Source organism: Eurytemora carolleeae, unplaced genomic scaffold (assembly GCF_000591075.1).
Source record: "Eurytemora carolleeae unplaced genomic scaffold, Eaff_2.0 scaffold9, whole genome shotgun sequence".
Classification (NCBI taxonomy): domain Eukaryota; kingdom Metazoa; phylum Arthropoda; class Copepoda; order Calanoida; family Temoridae; genus Eurytemora; species Eurytemora carolleeae.
In genome coordinates this window covers 459,832-483,097 of record NW_019396095.1, presented here as the reverse complement: position 1 = coordinate 483,097, position 23,266 = coordinate 459,832, and the positions used below count along the sequence as shown (strand labels likewise).

General features: G+C 36.0%; 1 protein-coding gene across 3 annotated transcripts; it reads left to right on the top strand.

Moving 5' to 3' along the window:
* The first annotated feature begins 1,811 nt into the window (after window positions 1-1,811).
* LOC111694766 (E3 ubiquitin-protein ligase TRIM71) lies at window positions 1,812-23,193 on the top strand. Of its 3 annotated transcripts, XM_023463781.1 has the most exons (20): window positions 1,812-1,914; window positions 2,406-2,566; window positions 4,159-4,236; window positions 4,661-4,876; window positions 5,736-5,802; window positions 6,455-6,587; window positions 7,098-7,256; window positions 7,888-8,037; window positions 9,296-9,424; window positions 9,746-9,890; window positions 14,973-15,071; window positions 15,492-15,632; window positions 16,164-16,275; window positions 17,208-17,338; window positions 17,858-18,059; window positions 18,434-18,542; window positions 19,543-19,663; window positions 21,584-21,673; window positions 22,834-22,879; window positions 23,060-23,193. In XM_023463781.1, the coding sequence occupies exons 1-20, from the start codon at window positions 1,872-1,874 to the stop codon at window positions 23,176-23,178; spliced, it is 2,451 nt and encodes an 816-aa protein (XP_023319549.1). In that variant the 5' UTR covers window positions 1,812-1,871; the 3' UTR covers window positions 23,179-23,193. The 3 variants fall into 3 exon arrangements, with proteins under 3 accessions (XP_023319549.1, XP_023319550.1, XP_023319551.1); XM_023463782.1 differs by lacking the exons at window positions 1,812-1,914; window positions 2,406-2,566 and adding an exon at window positions 3,196-3,232; XM_023463783.1 differs by lacking the exons at window positions 1,812-1,914; window positions 2,406-2,566 and adding an exon at window positions 3,818-3,849.
* The last annotated feature ends 73 nt before the right edge of the window (window positions 23,194-23,266 follow it).

The following is a 23,266-nucleotide window of genomic DNA, read 5'->3' as shown; positions in this document are numbered from 1 at the left end:
CCTTCATCCTTCAACCAGTATTCCTTCTCTTCACCCTTCAACCAATATCCCTTCACCCTTCAACAAGTTTTCTTTCCTTCGTCGAAATATGCTAAGGGGGGTCAAACTCGGTTTGCCCCCCCCCCCCTAGTTGTGCCACTGTAGATTACATTGGAGACAGTATTATAGAAAGCTTAATAAAACTTTGCGTCAAAATCATCTTGCTCTAAGAGACTGAAATGGATTTTAAATGAAACCCCCAGGTACCCCAGGGTCTAGGGGGGCACAGGGGTACCGTTCCCGTCACTACGCCCCCTGATTGCTGTAGGGGCGATTGGCGAAGTATGAAGTAACCTAGCACCAAATGCAATACCATGCATCCTATGAAGGGGGACCGACTGGTATGTAATACAGGGTGTCCCACGAAACATGACAGTTGGTGAATAGTTTAGCATGTCTTTTTCCATAATTTGTTGAGTTGTTTGGTAACAAAGATCAATAAAAATATTATATGGGAGTCATGTTATATTAAAATTGATTTCAAAGTAAAAGATAATGAAGCAAAAGGATGTTTTAAATAAAAATAACGATTTTTTAAATGTCATGTTTCGTGGGACACGCCACCCTGCATTTCCGAGTTTTTCAAATGTCGTCTTAAAAATTTGTATTCCAAACCAAAGATTTTATTACCAAACCAAACCCAACTTTACAGTGTATTTCGCTTTCAGCTGATTCTGAGATTCCTGCTAAAAAATTTTAAAGTAAAAAATATCAATTTGATCGCAATGTAGCGTGACTATGGTATTACAAGTGTAAAACAACATCTGTTGTTTCATTTTCAATGTATTTTTATTTCTGCAAATTTGTCCACTAAGTAAATTAAATCAGGGATTGCATTCTGGATTTTGGTGCTCGATAGATGATAGATATAAATGTTATCAAATACTTCTTATTTACTACCCTTAAACTAAAAGAGAGATGAACACAGAAGTTATACAGTACTTTTCCTTATTCCTTGCAACCTTAACATTGGTTCTTCTTCTAACCATTAAACAAGGAATTATTTTACTATATCCAAGACAGAAGGCTTCGTTTTTCTTTAGGATAATCGCACGATTTTTGGACTCCCCCATTTAATTAATTTTGTAAATAACCATTTTTTTTAGCAAAATCATTAGGGTCCGTCCCATTAAACGATATTTGCCCCCCCCCCCATCCTATCAAAACATGACCACTTATTTTTCAGCAAAAATATTATTTTTTTATTATTATTTTATGTTAGGTTAGGTTAAGACAATTTCTGGGCCGGGCCGAGCGCTGCTGCTAGGACAGACTTGGGGGGCCGAGCGCTGCGGCCGGGACAGGCGAGGGGGGCGAGCGCAGAGGCTAGGACAGGCTAGTGGCCGGGCGCTGCGGCCACATGACCAATTATATCTTTGTGTTACATTAGAGTTCCATGTACAAAATTGATAGGAGGGGGGGGGGGTCTAAATCGTTCTCCAGGAACTTACCCGGCGTTGCCCATGGAAATTACTGCTTTGAATTGTGAATAAAATAAATTTCGATTTTTTTTGAGTTTTGAAGAAAAAAATTAGAAATTTTGTCAGCCTATGCTACTTCCCAAAGTACTCATGGGTTACCGAAAAAAATTTCAGCCCATTCGGTTCAGCCGTTTGGCCAGCTATAGCTAATATATTCACAAACACATTTATATATAGATATAAGACTTAACAATTAAATATGTCGGTTTATTGATGTTAATAGTATTTGTGTTTTGAAACTTTTGCAGTAAACTATTTAAAATTGAACAGTAAATAGTTGTGATTTATTATAGAGATAAATTGGTATTTTCAGAAATATGTCAGTCTGACTGACTTTTATAAACTTGTAAGATGTCTGTCCGGTTCCCCGAGGATGGGCCCAGGAAAACTCCAGGTTAAAAATGATCTCAAACTTTATTAAACAAAAGAAAAATTTGAACATTATATACCAACTTTTAAATTCATAATAAGATAAAATTTACAGTAGATTTGCGCGGAAATTTGAATCCGCAAGATTAATTTGCTCAATCGTAGAATACTAGTTTTGGACCCCTCCCCCCTGCCCCCCCTTATAAAAAAATTTACTCTCAGTGGAGGGACTACTCTGATGACTATTAAATAATGTGTAGTAAGGATTACTTCTGACTATTGTAGGGACTACTCCTGACCAATGCATATTGCATAGTATTTGGGACTATAACTGACTCATTTGGAGACCATACCCTACTAATGCATGTTTGCACTAATAGGAGACTACTCCCGACAACTGGAGGGACCACTACCGACTATTGCATGACTCTGATCTGTGCATAGTTAAGGGATTTCCCTGGACAAGTGTACATATATATTATATTGTAAGGACTTTTTTTGACTTTTATTTCATAGGGACTACTCCTGACTCTACCTTGTCCTGTTTACTGTGCCAAGCACAGATGCAAGATGCCAGGGTTCTGCCAGGTTGCCTTCATAGCTTCTGCAAACTTTGTCTAGAGAAACATTCCGGGGGGCAGACATCCTTTCCTTGCCCATACTCATCATGTAACCAGGTAAACCAGGGGGCAGACATTCTTTCCTTGATTTTACTCTTCATGTAACCAGGTAAACCAGGAAGCAGACATTCTTTCCTTGATTTTACTCTTCATGTAACCAGGTAAACCAGGGGGCAGACATTCTTTCCTTGATTTTACTCTTCATGTAACCAGGTAAACCAGGGGGCAGACATTCTTTCCTTGCCCATACTCATCATGTACCCAGGTAAACCAGGAGACAGGCATCCTTTCCTTGATTTTACTCTTCATGTACCCAGGTAAACCAGGAGACAGGCATCCTTTCCTTGATTTTACTCTTCACGTAACCAGGTAAACCAGGAGATAGACATCCTTTCCTTGCCTATACTCATCATGTAACCAGGTAAACCAGGGGGAAGACATTCTTTCCTTGCCCATACTCATCATGTAACCAGGTAAACCAGGAGACAGGCATCCTTTCCTTGATTTTTTGTTTTCATATAACCAGGTAAACCAGGGGGCAGACATTCTTTCCTTGCCCATACTCATCATGTAAGGAGACAGGCATCCTTTCCTTGATTTTACTCTTCATATAACCAGGTAAACCAGGAGACAGGCATCCTTTCCTTGATTTTTTGTTTTCATATAACCAGGTAAACCAGGGGGCAGACATTCTTTCCTTGCCCATACTCATCATGTAACCAGGTAAACCAGGAGACAGGCATCCTTTCCTTGATTTTACTCTTCATATAACCAGGTAAACCAGGAGACAGACATCCTTTCCTTGTCCATACTCTTCATGTACCCAGGTAAACCAGGGGGCAGACATTCTTTCCTTGATTTTACTCTTCATGTAACTAGTTAAACCAGGAGACAGGCATCCTTTCCTTGATTTTACTCTTCATATAACCAGATAAACCAGTGGGTAGACATCCATTCCTTGATTTTACTCTTCATGTAACCAGGAGACAGGCATCCTTTCCTTGCTCATACTCTTCATGTAACCACCAGGTAAAGCAGGGAGCAGACATCCTTTCCTTTATCGTACTCTTCATGTACCCAGGTAAACCAGGGGACAACAATCCTTTCCTTGCCCATACTCTTCATGTACCCAGGTAAACCAGGGGCAGTCATCCTTTCCTTGCCCATACTCTTCATGTAACCAGGAAAACCAGGGGGCAGTCATCCTTTCCTTGCCCATACTCTTAATGTACCCAGGTAAACCAGGGGACAGTCATCCTTTCCTTGCCCATACTCTTCATGTACCAAGGTAAACCAGGGGGTAGTCATCCTTTCCTTGCCCATACTCTTCATGTAACCAGGTAAACCAGGGGTTAGACAATAGTCATCCTTTCCTTGCCCATACTCTTTATGTAACCAGGTAAACCAGGGGTTAGTCATTCTTTCCTTGCCCATACTCTTCATGTAACCAGGTAAATGCGTAACATCATCTTAAATGATTTTAGAATAGATGAATGTTGAGATATTTCAGAATTTTTTTCCCACTGGTTTCAAGCTAAAGATTAAGCCCTGTTGAGCTAGAAAACGGCCAAAGACTAATATTTTTCAGCGAGGAAAAACGAGACGAAATAAACCATATAAATAATTTTCTAATGCTATTTGTTGTTAAGGTTGTTTCTCAAACTATTGACAGTCTTCCAGCCAATTCATTCTTCAACACTATTGCAGACCTTGACTCTGATATAGACGTAAGATTTATTTTAAATAGAAAATTGCAGGGGTGTATATTTTAATGAAAAATTATCCCCCTTTTTCTTTTTGAAAACCCTTGACCCCCATATGTCGGGTATGAATTTATGAATCTTTGGATAAAAAGTATCAAAATTTTTTATTTTTTTACTCAGAGCATCAAAAATCTTTTCTGTCCGGGGGGTGGGTGTGTTGATGCTTGGGAATATATTCCCCATAAATTGTTTTTGTCTCCAAAATGACCCTTAGTTTATTTAGTCTGAACTCTGGACCGATTTTCGTTTTGGATGATAGAAAGTATTATATTGTAAATTTTTGGCAGATATAATTAATGTCGATAAGCAAAAATGGTTCAAAATTTGGGCTCTGGTATGAATCAAGGTTTTTTAGAGACATGGTTTTTGTATTTATAACATTTTGTAGAAGGAGAGAATGTTGCCGCCTATGGGTCGTCTCACGATCTCTAGCTCGCTATCCTGTCTGTCAGGACCAGGACATAATCTTCCTTCCTCTCTCCTTCCCTCCTGTTCATCCTCTCTTCTTCCATCCTCCTCCTCCTCCTCCTCCTCTTCCTTGCTACCATCTACCCGCCAGGACAAAAACTGGGAGAATTGGAGACCTGTGGTCGGTCTCTCAGAGGTAGAATTTCACCCTTAGTCACAGTGTTTAGAATCCATTTTGATGCAGATCCGGATCCTGGATCCAACCTGAGTACTAGGGATCCGGATCCAGTTCATGAACATTTCTTTAAGATTACTATTTTTCTCAAATTATTTTTTATTCTTTTTTTCGCTTAGATATATTTTTAACTTGATCAATTGTTCAAATTTGGGTTTCAAGAGTTGTTTGTTTTTACAGTTTTTGGTCGATATTTTGCACCTTGGATTTGCATATTTTTGCGGATCTGGATCTGGATCCAGGAAGTCTAAATGTTGCGGATCCAACGAATCCGGATCCTAAGCACTGCTTAGTTTTACCTTCATCACATTCTCATCCTTATAATTAATTAAAAGCGTTCTAAGTGAAACTTAGTAAAATTTGTAAAATTCAATCGTTTCAATCGTGTTGGGGCTTTACAGTTTGTAAGAGGACAGTCGCTTCGGCGTAATTTACCGTGACCCTCTATATATTATAAAGTTGCTTGTTCGATTCACAACAGATACACAAAAGTATTATGAGAATATCCTTGAGTTTCATCTGTTGGTTCTCAGTCAAAGTTTTGTATCTGAGACAAACTAGGAGTTTTAAGAGTTTAGATTTCTTCCAGATATAATTATTTCCAGATTAGGAAAAGTACCCCCCCCCCCCCCCCCCNCCCCACCTCATCAAATTAAATAATATTTGTCCTGTTTTTTTTCCTTCGCTCCTTGCAAGCCTTCCGAACATAATGGGACAAAGAAATATTTTTTTTAAGAGGGGAATTTTTTTAGACACCCGATTTTTTCAATTAATATTTTGTTTATCTATAAATACCTGAAGAAAAGTTTTATTTTGCTAGGGCCCGGAGACCTGGGGGAAGAATTCTCTAAACTTTGATTATCTTGGAGATAATTTTAAACAGCTTGGTTAGTATTATAGAACTAATATTGTACACATTACACAATATAAGTATGATATTAAGAAAGTATGAATTCAGCGTTTTTTGTCAAAATAATTCTAAATTCTGAACTTTTTTAATTCAGCCAATTTCTAACCAAACATACGGGAATATAAAATTGTTGGGAGGGCAATGGTTGGGACTGGGAAGTGTGAATTGTAAGACCTGGGAATGATTTGACTATGAAGTGAGTGGAGCCGGGAGAGTATGGAATCCGGAATAACCCGGGAACGGATAGCATCCCGATTGGTTGGGCCCGGGAATGGTTGGAATCCGGATTATTTGGGCCCGGGAACGGATGGCATCCAGATTAGCTGGGCTTGGGAACGGATGGCATCCGGATGGGTTGGACACTGGAATGGTTGGAATCCGGATTATTTGGGCCCGGGATCGGATGGCATCCGGGTTAGCTGGGCTCGGGAACGGATGGCATCCGGATGGGTTGGACACTGGAATGGTTGGAATCCGGATTATTTGGGCCCGGGAACGAATGGCATCCGGATTGGATGGACACTGGAATGGTTGGAATCCGGAAATGGTTGGGCCCGGGAACGGTTGGAATCAGTTTGTTTTCCGAACCCGAATGTTTAACAAGAAAGGATGAAAGTTTATATATTTAGACACCTGGGGAACTGGTGGAGGTGTAGGGGGAGGTGGTGGACTGCTCCAGGAGGGTGCAGGACTACCTCATCATATGAAGAATCAGAAGTGTGGAGCATGTGATGAAAATCATGTTGTCAACTCACATTGCAGGTACAATTTGATTGGATTTCTGTTGAATTGATTGATTAATTGATGGATGTATTGATTGATAGATAGTTTTATTGATGTATTGATTGATAGATACTAGATAGATTTATTGGTGTATTGATTTATTGATTGATCAATGAATTGATTGGTTGAAGGTTACTGGATTGATGTTTTGATTGATTGATGGATGGATTGATGGATTGGATTATTGATGGATTTATTGATGGATTTATATATTTATTCAACTACAAAGCATGAGATATTACAAATAAGCAATCACAATTTACAATTCATGGATGGATTGATGGATGATGGATTGATGAATGGATTGATGGATTGATGAATGATGGACTGATGTATGATGGATTGATGGATGATGGATTGATGTATGATGGATGATTGGTTGATGGATTGGTTGGTTGATTGATGGATTGGTTTATTGATTGTTTGTTATTATTGATGGATTGATTGAAGATTGATTGATTAATTGATTTATAATTTTCTGTTATCCAGGGATTGTCAAGAGGATCTGTGCGAATCCTGCGTGATTGCGCACCAGCGGGTCAAGCTTACACGTGAGCACGCAATATTCCATTATCCGGATACACCCAACCCGAACCGTATCCAGGCAACCTTCACGTCTCATCAAACCACAGACTCAGATGTTATCAGGTAAACTGATCTGAATGTTTGTTTTATCTTTGTGACGGAAACAATCTGAAGAACTGACGAGGGTCAACCCAGACCGAAATATATTTCAATAAATGTGGAACTAACATCTACTTTTTTACTCTACAGACTACAGAGGTTTGGTCCATCACCATCACCGAATTTTAAATTAGAAATTTTTGTTGTGAATATCAGGATTGAGCACTGATCTCCATCTAATGCAGACCTACGGATTTATTTTATTAATCTACGATATCCCTGAGGGGGATAACTTTAATTGAGAGATCTAGCATTGATCCTCAAATCAAAAGTGCCTACATTGGATATCGAGACCAAGCGTTCGTTTATTAAGAGATCAAGATTAACAGTATCCACACAAAAGTTTCGATCTCTGACCATTCAGTAGAATGCAGTACGTATCGGCCATAATTCTTTTGGGCCTGAGCGTTTTGTGAGTGGAGCCTGATCCAGTCCAGTTGATCACATTTTTATTTGTAATAAAACTTTTATCTGTTTCCCTCTTTATGTCTCACCCCGTCCTTAAAAAATTTAAATGAGTGAAATATGTTTCCTATGACTTTAACATGGATAACATGGACATTGGACCTTTTTAAAATATATTTTTTATATCTAGGGTGTATAAAGAAACTGTCGAGAAGACGAGACTAGAGAATGATCGGCTCTGTCTGGAGGCTAAGGAAGGATTGCTAGAGTGTGAAACTGCTCTTGTAAAGATCGCTGCCAAGGAGCGGGATATCACTAATCAATCTGATTTAGTCGCCAGGTACAGAAAAAAGTTTTTTTTTTTAGAAACTAAGCCAATAAACAATCTTTCAGGGGTTAGGGGGACAAATTCTATAAAATATACCATTTAGTTCTTTCCAACCATGGTCAAATTTTGAATATTAAAAATTTTTTCTGAAGATATTAAAACAATCGTTCTGAAGATTTTAACACAGCCGAAACCTGAATACTTATGAGTGGATTAATTTAATTTACATATTCTGTGGAAGAATAAACTTTTCTATGAAACTTCTAAAAAAGGCATTAAGCAGCAAAGGGGAGGGTCAGTTTGAATACATTTGGTAATCCTGTCCTCATTTTTTGAGGAATCTGAAAGTAATTTTGCATATGGGCATCATTTGTGTTTCTTTACAGTTAATTAAGAAAAATTGTGGAAAAAATATTTTTCTCTCACTTTTCCCTATTTTTCCATGTCTTTTAAAGCTTTTTCACCAAAAAGCCTGATTCAAAAACTAGCTTAGTGTTTTAAACACTTACCTGTTAGTCAAGCATTTTATTACTAACATCAGAACAAAGTTTAAGGTTTTTAGATCACTTTTTTATTTATCATATTTTCCCAATATGTTGATATTTTTCTTTTTTTCTGAACTCATGAATTCATTTTTCACGAAAATCAAAAAAATCTTGCCTCAATTGGATAGTAATTTTGTAAAACAAAATAAAAAGTGTGGAAAAAAATATTATAGGATTAGATTAGGATTATAAGAATTGATTATAGGATTGATTGACTGCTAAAATATTTTTTAATTGATTTTACAAAAATAAAATCCAATTAAGGCAGGTGTTCAAAAGTTCATTTTTTTCGATGAACCATGAATCTAGAAAATGTGAAAACTAATAATAAAATAAGATTCTTGACAAACAGGTAGTTGTTTAAAACACCTAGATTGTCTTTGCATCAGACTTTTTGGTAAAAAAGTTTTAAAAAACATTGAAAAAGGAAAAAAAAATATTTTTCCCTTCCTTTTTATTTTGTTTTACAAAAATATTATCCGATTGAGGCAAGGGGGGGAGTGTAATTGTGAAAAATATACACCCCTGCATGTTTTCCGGGCAAAATTATTTAACTTTCACGGTCCATAAACCTTTCCTGGAGCATTTGAGTTGCCATAAAAAAATTGGGCTCGATTGGTTGAGCTGTTTTGACGTTTATTGGATGCAAACCGAAAAACAGACGGGTACCTTTACAGATTCCTTTTCTTAATCTTAATAATCTGTTCAACTCTAGATCTGTTCAGGACTATAAAACAGATGGTGGAGCAGGTGATTATAGGTTTAAAGGAACGTGAATCACAACTCCTGGACCAGGTCTCGAGAATACATCGCGTTAAATTCAAGAGTCTAGAGGAACAGCAACAAAAAATAAGGAAACGCCAAATATTTCTCCTTAAGAAAATTTCTAAAATTAGAAAAACTTTTTTCACCAACTTTGCATCATCTTCATTTTTGAAAAATAATTTTCTTATGGCTGGTAACTATTAAATAGATGAAGAAGGCAATATTTGATACAAATGCAAGTAAATGACGACATAAGAACAATTTATGCCTTGACAATTGACATGCCTATTTTTAATTTTGCATGTTGTCAACAAAAAAAAATAATATTGATCAGCAATTATTAAAGTGGAGTGAAAATCTATCATAAACCAATATGCAATTGAATTTAAATCAATATTTGTATTTGCCAGAACTTCAATGCTTCCTCTGAGTGAGATAATGAACTCCCTGGATAATATCAACCTCTCTGATAGGCTCGCCATCGAGTACAACAAGAAGTTCTCCACAACCTTGGCCAGGATAAAGAGAGATCTAGGAACTATGGAACCTTACGAGGTATTGATCTTTCTCAAATTTAAAACCCTGGCAAATCTGTTTATATTCAGAATGATACTATAAACTTTGTCCCCCTGGACTCTGGAAAACTGTTTACATATATCTGTTTATATTCAGGATGATACTATAAACTTTGTCCCCCTGGACTCTGGTTTACTGTTATACATATATCTGTTTATATTCAGAATGATACTATAAACTTTGTCCCCCTGGACTCTGGTCTACTGTTATAAATATCTGTTTATATTTAGGATGATACTATAAACTTTGTCCCCCTGGACTCAGGAATACTGTTATACATATATCTGTTTATATTCAGGATGATATTATAAACTTTGTCCCCCTGGATGTGTGAATGACTTATATTGTGATTGTCATTCATAAGTAAATAATAGGAAATGTCACCCAAACCAAAGTATCAAATATAATAGCTGTTTCAGATAGTCAGGGGGTTTTTATTTATAGTGAGCGCGTTTCAGATAGTACTATGCAACAAATAGAACATACCACTTAGTGGACATTAGAGGTATCTTTAGCGATCATTCAATGGTAGCAGAGCAATAAATGATCATGGCCCTGGGTATTTCCAAGTACCCATGTTAAGTCATTTATTTAATTATTTTTCTCCCCCCCACAATAGCAAGTACTATCTGTAGCGCTAAAAATTAAAAATGGCGACAAAATTTGGAGTTACACCCCCTGACCTAAATGCGTGTAAGACATATGAAGCGTTTAAGCGTGAAATTACTGCGTGGGCATCTGTGACAGATCTGGCGAAATCCAAGCAAGGAAACTATGTGGCGTTGTCATTGCCCAATAAATCTCAGTTTGGTAATGATCTGAGAGAAAGAGTGTTTGAAAATCTGAGTCCAGGTACACTGAGTGCAGATGATGGACTTCAGAAAGTGATAGAATTCCTGGATAAAGAGCTGGGAAAAGATGCTATTGATGATGTGATTGAAAAATGGGATGAATTTGATAGCTGTAAAAAGGAAAGCGAGCAATCACTAGAGGACTTTATTGCTGAATATGAAATAAAAAGCAACAGAGTCAAGGCAACTGGAACCTGTTTGTCTGGTGAAATCCTTGCCTATATGCTAATGAAGAGAGCTGGTCTTTCCAACTTAGAGAGAATGTTAGTTTTGTCTAGGGTAGATATGACTGACAAGAACAATTTGTACAAGAATGTGAAGTTAAACATGTCTAACATCTTGGGAAAATGCATGAAAACTAAGCAAGAGTCTATTCCAGCCATTAAGTTGGAACCAGCTTTGTTGGCTCAACATGAAGATGTTCTGGCTGCTGCTGGATACTATCGTGGAAGAGCTAATACAGTTCCAAATTCTTATCAGAAAGGAAACAAGTCTAGATTTCAGAAATCTGGCTTCTCAAAGAAACCTTATGAACAGAAATTGGATAAGGGTGGGAGACCAATAAATTCAAAGGGTCCAGATGGAAAAATGATGACTTGTAGAGCATGTGGTTCCTTTAGACATCTCATAAAGCAATGCCCAGACAGCTATGAGAAAAAGAAGTTTGGAGCATATCATGTTGAAGATGATGAGGATAGTAGCTGCAATCTCACTGAAAGTCTAAGTGAAGAGGATGACTTTGAAATTGAGAGATTTGTTCTCTTCACCTCCGATAGAGAGGAACTGAGCCGATTCACATCTGAGTCAATTAACTGCGCCGCACTAGATACATGCTGTACCTCAACTGTTGCAGGAGAAAAGTGGTTGAACATTTACCTTAAGAGCCTGTCAAGCAAGATGAAAAAGAATGTGGTTGGGCCGGTAGAAGGAAAGAAATGTTTCCAATTTGGTAACCAAGGAGTACTCAAATCTAAAGGAAGATACAAGATACCCGCAATCATAGCTGGTAATGAGCAAAGCATTGAGGTGGATATAATTTCTTCAGATATTCCCATGCTTCTCTCCAAAGCTGACATGAAAAGACTAGGAGTCACTTTATTCATGTTAGAAGACAAGGTAGAGATATTAGGAAAAACTCTTGATCTCAACACCACTAGTGCTGGTCACTATCTTCTGCCTCTGGATGAAGCCATCAAGCAGGTAGATGAGAGTTTCAAAATTGAGGATGCTTTTGCCATTGACCTCAAGTCTGCAAATTGTACAGTGAAAACCACTGCACTTAGAAAGATTCACAAACAATTTGGCCACAGACCAAAGAAGACTTTTACAGATCTACTGAAATCAGCAGACTCCTACACTGAGGACATGTCAAAGATTTTAGATGACATCATTGAAAACTGTGAAGGTTGCATTAAAAGAAAGCGGAATCCAGATAGACCTGCAGTGGCCATGCCAATGGCAAATGAGTTCAATGAGAAGATTGCCATTGATCTAAAGATCTGGAAAGGTCAGTATATACTCTACATGATTGACATGTGGTCAAGATTGACAAAAGCGAAAGTTATAAGCAGAAAGAAACCATCCATGGTCATAGATGCTATAATGCAAGAGTGGGTGGCTAACTTTGGGGTCATGAGTGCAATTCTCAATGATAATGGTGGAGAGTTTACAGGCGAAGAAATCAGAGAGGTGAAGAGTGTACTTAATGTTGTAGACCTTACTACAGCTGCTGATTCTCCATGGCAAAATGGCCTTTGTGAAAAGAACCATGCTCTAGCAGACAACATTCTGGAAAGAATGGATGATGACTATCCAACCATGAGTCTGCAGACAAAGGTTTCATGGGCTTGCATGGCTAAAAACTCATTGCAGATGGTTTATGGATATAGTCCCAACCAATTGGTATTTGGCAGAAACCCCAAATTGCCTAACATCCTAGTTGATGGTCCACCTGCTTGGGAGGAAACAACTATGAGTGAATCATTGGCAACCCACTTGAATGCATTACACTCAGCCAGAAAGGCTTTCATAAAGTCTGAAAGCTGTGCAAGACTAAAGACTGCATTAAAGGCAAAGATTCGTTGTAAAGAAGTTAACTTCAACAACGGAGATGTTGTTTACTACAAGAGGGATAGGGATGAGAGATGGCTGGGACCAGCTAAGGTTGTCTTTCAGGATGGAAAGCTGATATTCATAAGACACGGATCTGTCTTTGTTAGAGTGAGCCCTAATAGAATACAGCGAGCAGGAGAAGAGTTGGCCAAACAGTATGAAGGAGATTTATCCAAGGATCTTCTGATAGACAGAAATCAAGACCTTTCTAAAGTTCTAAATGATGATTTACAGGAAGATCAATCCAAGGATTTTCCAAATCAGAGAATGAAAGGTATGCTTGCAGAATTTGTTTGTGAGGATTCTTCCAAAAATCCTGACAACAGCCCAGAGTGTGAACCAATTGCTTCACAGAAGTCCGTAAAGGATTCTTCCAAAGATAAATATTCTCACAAAGATTCAGATCCTTCCAAAGATCTAGATCCTTCCAAAGATCGAGATACTTCCAAAGATCGAGATCCTTCCAAAGATCTAAAGGTCTCAGAAAAACTTCTTTTGAAAAGAAACGATCAAATTAGATTCAGAGAAGGAGAAGATTGGGTAGAAGCTACAATAGTTGGGAGAGGTAAGACAACAGGGAAATATAAGAATTGGTTTAATGTCCAGAGATCAGATGGAAAAGAAAATCACAGTGTTAATTTGGAGAGTGTAGAGTTTGAAATGCTTAACAATCCAGATGCTGAGTATGCTATGATGATAACTATTCCAAAGGAGGAGCAAAACAGTCCTGAATGTTTGAAAGCAAAGATCAAAGAGTTAGACAAATTGAAGTCTTTTGAAACCTACATTGCAGTTTCTGATGAAGGACAGGAGAGAATATCAACTACTTGGGTTATGACAAATAAAGGAAATGAAGTAAGAGCCCGTCTAACTGCCAGGGGATATGAAGAGACCAGTGATATTCAAAAAGATTCCCCAACACTGTGCAAAAGTACTTTAAGAATTATTCTTTGTATTGCAGCTACCAAGAGGTGGAAGGTCGAGACTACAGACATAAAGAGTGCATTTCTTCAGGGTTCAAAACTTGAAAGAGATGTATTTATTAAACCACCTAAGGAGGCAAATGTAGACAAAGGTTTGTTGTGGAAACTAAATAAGTGCCTTTATGGACTGAAGGATGCAAGCCGTCAATGGTATTTCAAAGTAAGAGGAAAGCTTCTTGATGCCAAATTTCAACAATCTGAGCAAGACCCAGGACTATTTGTTATGCATGATGATGCTGGTAAGACTGTTGGCATTGTGGGTCTGCATGTTGATGACTTCATCCATGCTGGGTCAGATTCATTCAATGATTCAATACTATATCCAATACTTAAGAGTTTCCAGGTTGGAAAAAATGAGAAGGAAAGTTTCATGTACACTGGGTTTTACATAAAACAAAGTGGAGATAATATTGTGTTGGATCAATCAAAGTACACTAATTCAACTGTAGAGATCATTGAAATGGACCCGAAGCGAATAAAGGAGAAAACTTCAGATCTTACTGAATCTGAAAGGACAGATTTGAGAAAAATGGCAGGTGCACTAAATTGGATTGTAAGAGCTACTAGACCTGACCTTGCATTTGAGATGATCGAACTGAGCACTAAATTCAAAAGTGGAATTGTAGACGATCTTATTAGAGTGAGAAAAGCTTTGCTTAACACTAAGATGAACAAAGCTGAAATTCTCATTCCAGCCCTAGAAAATCCTAGAGATTGGCAGATTCTTTGCTACACAGATGCTGCTCTGGTCTACTGTTATACAAAGGAATTGAGTCTTTGTAACAAACTCTGATTTTCTAATACCTATATCTTTTCCAACTGATGGTGTAAACCTTTGATATTTCAAACTTAGATTTTTTCATCTAACAGAATTAATTGTTTGAAATATCTAAGGTCTACGGCATTGGATTACAAAGATATAAAGATTAGAAAATCATAGTTTGTGAGAAAAACTCAATTCCTTTCTGTTTATATTCAGGATGATATTATAAACTTTGTTCCCCTGGACTCTGGTCTACTGTTATACATATATCTGTTTATATTAAGGATGACACTATAAACTTTGTCCCCCTGGACTCTGGTCTACTGTTATACAAATTTCTGTTTATATTCAGGATGATATTATAAACTTTGTTCCCCTGGACTCTGGTCTACTGTTAACCCTGTCCAAGGCAGGGTTCGTCACCAGCTCAGGGTTCTTCAAGAACAGTAAGGTAGATATTTTAAATAAAAATATTTAGGTATAAAACATAAAATAAAAAATGTTCCATCTGGAAATTGATTCGGTTGTGTTTAAACTTTATGGGACTTGTATTTTATTTTTATTTTGAATTGGCAGTCAAGAAATGGTAGGATCCCCAAAATGGGAGTATGTTTCAAATTTGGTCGTGCTGCTGTGATTTTAACAAACCCATTAACCTAGAAAATTACTGCATAATTTAGTAGCATACCTCTGGAAAAATTATTAAAACATAAAGATCGGACTGAACACCCGAAATATGAGAGGGAATTTAAACTCCACCTTATAGGTAGGATATGCCTCTAGCAATCCCTTTAAAATTTGATTTTGACGCATGTATTGCAACTATTTAAAAACATCTATTATCTGAGGTGTGAACTATTGTATTGTTTAGGCTGAAGGAGATGGATTAAAGAAGGGTGTTCTGGGTAGAACCTGCAGGTTCATCGTCTTCATAAATAATCACCTGGGAGAACCAAGTTTATCAAACAGAGAGAAACTTTCTGTCATGATACAGTCTCCAGACAGGCATAAGGTTGATATCTATTTATAATCCACGAACTAAAGAATGAAGTTTATAAAAAGCAAAAGGGGTTCGTTGAAGTCAACGGATGGGTCAATCTGTTAAACAATAAACAATACAGAAATGTTTTTAAGGATTGGAAGATTTAAGGCTCAAAAGCTTTACAGAAGAAATTCTACGCCAATACATTTTTCGAAGTGTATTATTAAAACAAAATATGATAAGAGTCTGTTAAAGTACCTTCAAGTCACCGGTATCCATTTAAAGAGTTGCATGTTCGACTCACAACAGTACCATTTAAACCTTAGCCGGGTTTAGGCATAAAAGACAGATTTTTTTTTTAATTAGGCAGTTTCTGTATCGAAGGGACGGTTATGAGCAGAAACAAAGAAAAGAACTTACAGAAATCAACACTATTTAAGAGAAAAAAACGACTAAAGATAAAGGTTCTGAGGGTACCGTTGTGAATCGGGAATGCAAATCTTAAATTGAAAGTTAACACCAAAAATACGAGTACAGTCCCTTTAAAATGACTTTTCTAAGGTTTGGGTGAAGATTGGTGAACCTTTGGATGGACAGTATCCTGTAGCATGGAGACCTCATGTTGAAGGAGATCATCATATTTATGTTCAACTCAACTCTGTTTCCATACCAGGTAAACAGATAATATTACACCTCACAGAAAATTGAAGTACACTGAAAATGGCAGTACATATAAAATTGCAATAGTTATAACATTGCAGTACGTATAACATTGCATTACATATAAAATTGCTGTACACATAACAATGCAGTACATATAACATTGCATTACGTATAAAATTGCAATACATGTAAAATTGTAGTACAGATAATATTGCAGTACATAGAGCATAGTATAATCCAAGGTACTTATAAAAAGAAAGTTAATTGCGGTCGCGTATACTCTTCGTACATATTAAAACCAGTTCTCTCTGGGCGGAATATTTTACCAAGAATAGATGCATTAGTTCGTTCTTCTGGTATCCGAGGACGTTATAAGCATTTAGTTTTGATAATTTTGATAATTCACTTAATAGTTTCCTATGTACAAAGTACAGTACAATTATTTCGTACACGCAGCACTTACATAGTACAGCAAGCACATAGTTCTTACAGAATTTAGTACAATCAGATTTGGTTTTTATTTTTTCCTTATTTGTCTTATTAAATGAAAGTTTTTTATTGCCACATAAATAACTATTCAGAGATGGAATTTAAAGAATTTGAGCCGCGGTTTAAATCCGCCAAAATCCGCCAAAACCCGGTTTAAATTTAGCGCCGGCTTAAATCTTGAAACATTTGATACAATTTAAAGTGGAACCAACCATATTTAAGCCGCGGCTTAAATTTAAACCGCCGCTCAAATTCATTAAATTCGGCCACTGTTGAGTTTTTATTTAGGCTGAGAAAAGTTTTAAAGATTTTTAATGTGATGATTTGTTTGTCCTTAGGCCGAATTTAATGAATTTAAAGGGTCGCTGATCTGCCTACCGCTCTAATTCATTAAATTGAATCCCTTGTTAGGTTTGTGCTGCCGAACTTAAAATAAAAACATTATTACTCCAGGGAGTCCGTTTCACTGTGTGGTTCGTTCCGGACGCGACTACACGACTATAGGTTCTCCGGTCTGTGTATTTGGACGAGAGGGAACCAAGGACGGAGAGATGTGCAGACCCTGGGGGGTTTGCTGTACTAAGGTTGGATTTCATTTTCCAGAAAACTTTTCATCTTGATTGATTATTCAAAAAGATTGGATAGAAAAGGTTTAGGGTTGAATCTGTCAAAAATGTTTGTTATTTTTCGTTATTAACTACATGCATTTTTCATTCAACTTTAGTTAGGACGAAAGGCCATTATTCTGTTTTATACATTATTGTCAAAAAAAAGTTTCGGAGAGATGTGTAAGACCCAGTTGGGTTTGCTGTACAAGGATTGGATTACATGTTTTAGAATTTACATTTCATCGTGTTAGATCATTTATGTATATAGTACCAGAAAGGAATGGGTTGACTTTTGGTTGATTCTTGCAAAATGTTTTTGGCTGTTTTTTTTTCACTTTTCTTTTTCATTCTAACTTTAGATAGGGCGAAACCATTATTATTTTTATACATTGATTGTCCAAAACGTTACGGAATTGATAAAAGTGATTAAAAAATGACTTTTGATGGAACTCTTAACGGTCACTGATGATGTTAACACTCTATTAATTACTCCAGGAAGGATGGATTGCTGTTGCTGACCGATCCAACAACCGAGTTCAACTGTTCCAGCAGAACGGAACGTTCCATCACAAGTTTGGAGTTGAAGGGAAGGGTCCAGGGCAGTTTAATAAACCCAGCAGTGTCTGCTGTGATTCAAGAAACCGGTTAATCGTCTCAGACAAGGATAATCACAGAATTCAGATATTTTCCATCGATGGTAAGTTTTAAAACATATTTTATTTTATATTTTATATCTTACCATTTTTTTCGAGTTTTCTGCATTTTTAAAAGTTTCATATTTCAATGATGTACACCCACCTTCCCAGTTTTCAGCTATGTAAAAATGAACTCCGAAAATTTGAAATTTTTAGCACTGCCATCTCAGAATGTCATGGATTATGAAAGCTCTACAAAATTCGTACCGGTCGTCAGACCCTATCCTCGTTCTATACTAAGATTTATTCAGCCTTATGATTGGCTATATTTCAATATTTCAGCAAAAGTACGACATTTTTAAAAGTGGTATTCGCTGTATCTGCTTGACGTGTACTATGACGTGCTAGTTTGCAGTGACAGTTTTTTAATGTTTAGGTTCGTTCATCATGAAGTTCGGAGAAAAGGGTTCAGAACCCGGTCAATTTAATTATCCTTGGGATGTAGCGGTCAACTCACAGGACAGCATTCTTGTATCAGATACAAGGTTAGGCAGATATTAAATGGACTCCATCGTAATTTTTTAATGTGGCATGTCCAATTTATATTTTCGTACCCTTTAAACTCATGATTGATTCAGACTTGTCATCACAAATCTACAGAAACGGTTGTAACTGTCGATCACTTGATTTGCAACCAGTTTTATACGTGAGAAATATCAATATCAACTATCTAGCAGTTTTTAGGATCCGGAAGATTTTGGCTTCCTGGATCTGGATCCAAGGGGTAAAATATCAACCAAAAACTGCAAAAAAATTTTTTTTACTCCTTAACTCCAAGTTGTAGGATAAAAATAAGCGAAAAAAATCAAAAAAGTCAGTAAATCTTAAAGAAATGACCTGGATCCGCATCAGAATTAAATGGATCTTAAGCACTGCTTTTTAAAAGTAATTTAATATTTACATACGAATTTTTGAAAACCGCGCTGGATATATAATAATCTATTCACACTGTACGCTAGTGTACACTGTATGTATACCCCCGGTTTACGGCAATTCAAACACTTTTTGAGATTTATTCACGCTTTAGTCAAAGGTTTAAAAGGTGCTGTTGTAAATCGGGCACACATTCCTTCTATAGGTCACTCTAGGGAATCAATTATGGCAAATCTTTACTAGGGGTCACGTTTAAGACCTGTGACATCTGCAAAACCAGGGGGGTATATTTTCTTGATAAATCACCCCCTCCCAAATGTTTGGTATGGTTGCGCGGAGCGCCAAGATTTTTAAAGGATTGTTTGTGCTGAATTAGGGAAAAAATTATTGTTGAAAGATTTAAATGATTTTTTTATGGAAAAAAGATCACAAAGTATGAAAAACCTTGTCTTTTGATGTTTAATTAATTTATCTTTTTTTCTCCAAAGTCATCAAAAATCATTCCCCCTGGTTGGGTCAGGAGGGAGCCGGGGGGGGGGGGGTGAAATTTCCTTAATTTTAACACCCCTGCTGCAAACATCGTTAAAATATTTTGACTGTAAACCCATTTAGGAACCATCGGCTTCAGCTGTTTACTCCGAACGGCGAGTTCCTGAAGAAATATGGTTTCGAGGGTCAGAGTTGGAAACATTTTGATTCGCCTCGGGGAGTATGTTTCTCAGCTGACGACCAGGTAAATACTCTTTGTCTAAATGTACACAACATGAAGATAATATTGGTAGCAAACCAGTTCTAATTAGAAACACTTCAATCGAAAATAAAACCAAGTTTAAGGAAAAATTGTTACTCAATGACTGGACTCATGTTATGATAAATGAAGATCCTTCTACAGCCTTTTCTGAATTTTCTAACACTTTAAATAATATTTATGAAGAAAGCTTTCCATTTATCAAATATAAACCAAACAAAAATAAAAATTCTGTTAACCCTTGGTTCACTTCCGCCTTGCTAGTGTCAAGAAAACAAAAAGAAAAATTATTTAAGAAAAAAATCCTGAATCCAACTACAAACAATTTAGAAACTTTTAGAAAATATAATTCTGTTTATCGCACAACAATAAAAAAGGCCAAGACTAGTTATTTTTCTTCAAAATTTACAGAATACTCAAAAGACATCAAAAAGACCTGGTCTTTACTGAACTCTATTATATCTTCTAAGAAAAAAAGTCATTCAGTTCCTGATATTTTCACTGATGATGAAAAAAGTTTTGTGGGATCTGCTGAAATAGCAGAGGGTTTTAATGACTTTTTTGTGAACATTGGACCCAGATTGTCTAGTTATATTCCGGATTCTAATGTTAATTTTGAAACATATCTGAAGGAGCCATCCAAGGAAAATTTTGTGTTTGCAAATATTACACCAGAAATTATTCTTGAAACAGTGAGTAAACTTAAACCTAAAAACAGTTCAGGTAAGGACAATATTTCTACCAAGCTACTGAAGGAAATAATTGAAAGNCATATATAAATATATCCAGGCTGTATCTAAGAATACATATAACCATATATAAATATATCCAGGCTGTATCTAAGAATACATATTAACATATATAAATATATCCAGGCTGTATCTGAGGGTACTCTGTGGTCCCAACTACATAGTAAATTGTGATTTTTTATTTGTATTATCTCGTGCTTTGTAGTTGAATAAAAATATGAAATATGAATACTTATCCATTCATATTACCAGAAGTCAAAACTTTTGAATCAGGGGATCAGGCAGTTACCCGTATTTTTGGTCGTCCGGAGTCTGGAGAATTACTTCTTCGATATCCATCAATTTTAATTATCCCTGCCTCATACCGACACCGTTCCATGTCCAAGAGAAATTAACTTACAAGGGACTGTACAAATTAATGTTTTAATTTTGAAAAATGACTATTTTCAATGGTGGGTTTTCTACAAAATTAACTTGCGCATTTCTACTACAGGAAAATTTATAGGAATTGTAAAAGAATAAATAATTCTGAACCTGATCAGATAAAGGTTTCTAGAGTTCTGTTGTGAATCGGGCATTGATTTCTTGCATCATACTTTTACCGTACTTTTTTCTCGGGTGAAGAGTTTTCTTTTAGTACGTTGTGAATTTAATCTAAATGATTTTACGGTTTTAGTTGAGGATAACAACATTTTCCTAATTTAGACTGTTAATATTTTCCTAATTTAGACTGTTAATATTCTCCTAATTTAGACTGTTGAAATTCTCCTAATTTGGACTGTTAATATTCTCCTAATTTAGACTGTTAAAATTCTCCTAATTTAGACTGTTAATATTCTCCTAATTTAGACTGTTAATATTCTCCTAATTTAGACTGTTAATATTCTCCTAATTTAGACTGTTAATATTTTCCTAATTTAGACTGTTAATATTTTCCTAACTTAGGCTGTTAAAATTCTTCTAATTTAGACTGTTAATATTTTCCTAATTTAGACTGTTAAAATTCTTCTAATTTAGACTGTTAATATTTTCCTAATTTAGACTGTTAAAAGTCTCCTAATTTAGACTGTTAAAATTCTCCTAATTTAGGCTGAGTCTCTTAATTTAGACTGTTAAAATTCTCCTAATTTAGACTGTTAATATTCTCCTAATTTAGACTGTTGTTACGGATTTCAACAACCATCGTCTGTTGGTGATAAGAGCTAATTTTGAAAATGCACAATATCTCGGCAGTATGGGAACACAGGTCAGATTATATCTTAAATACACAATTCTCCGGCAGTATAGGAACACAGGTCAGATTATATCTTAAACACACAAAATTTCGGCATTATAGGAACACAGGTCAGAATATATCTTAAACACACAATATTCCGTCAGAATAACCCACATGACGATTTGGCATTTTGAGTTTAGCAACAAAAAAAATTAGAAATTGTAAATATTTCGGGTGGTAGGCGATTATATCAATATAATGAAGACCAAAAAGATTTTCAAGTACAATAGGTGGCAACAGAGAAATGGAATAATTATACACGACGTCACAAGTTTCAAATATAACAAGGAAAACGAAATTTTCCTCATAAGTTGACATGTTTTCCAAGACTAAATAATATAGTGTAAATAAAGAAAATAACGAACATATAAAATAAGCACTTTATTTAAAATTATCACTATTATTAATTATTTTGTCGGACACAAAAACTAAGTTGTACTGAGAATGTGCAAATTCTACGTTGCCATCTATTATACTAGAATCTATTTGATGAAGACGACTTTCGATTTGAATTTTGGTTAATATCAAGCTTTTAAACATCATGGATACACAAAAACATGGAAACAAAGAGAAACTGTCAATTAAAAAATCTTCTCTTTAATTACTTGACAACTTGTAATTTAAAAAAAAAACTTTAAAACAATTAACACAAATTAGAAATTAGTCTTCATTATATTGAAACATCGCCTACCACCTTAGTTGATTTTAAAATGGGATTCAAACTAATTTAAAGAATATGAGTTTTCTTATAAATATGGGGTCCTTTTATAGTCCTCATAATCCATTTTTTCTACTGAAGACTCGGGGCAAAATATATTTTCAGTTGAAGGAAGTTTTTATGGCTCTTCATTTAAAGTTTGCTATCAATGGTTAACGATACTACATTTTAAACCTATATTTAAAGAAGAGATCTCTTATGTACTGAAAAAAAACCGTAGCTCTTTTCTTGATGGTCTTCAATATTCGAAATTTATCAGATGTGATGTAGTTAGTCCCGTAATTGATTCTTTTAATCAATCATTTTTGGAAGATTTAAAAATTGCAGATTTTATATCACGGGATTAGCTGATAAAAAAAACATGGCGACATATGCCGCAACAAATATTGATATTTATAATAAACGGTTTTAGGATGGAGAGTTTACCCGACCTAATGGCATTACAGTGGATGATGAAGGTAGAATAAATAGATAATCATTCCAGGCGTAACTACTGGTTTGGAAAGGGGGGGCCAGGGGAGTTTCATTTCGTAATTTTAAATGTGAAGGGGAATCCACAGGGGACGAGATCAACTTATTTAATAATGACATATTTTCTAAATTAGGTTAAGATACATATTTTTAATTTTCATGTTCAGGGAACATAATTGTTGCGGATTCAAGGAATAATCGGATTCAGGTGAGTTTTAATTCTTCACACAAATACTGTTGTAAAATCTTTATTTTTCAATACACGCAAGCATCAAGATATCTCTAAACTATTGTTTTCGGCTAACTGAACAACTCAGGGGTGTATATTTTCTCGACAAATCATCCCCCCCTTATTAAAATCATTTTTTCCCTAA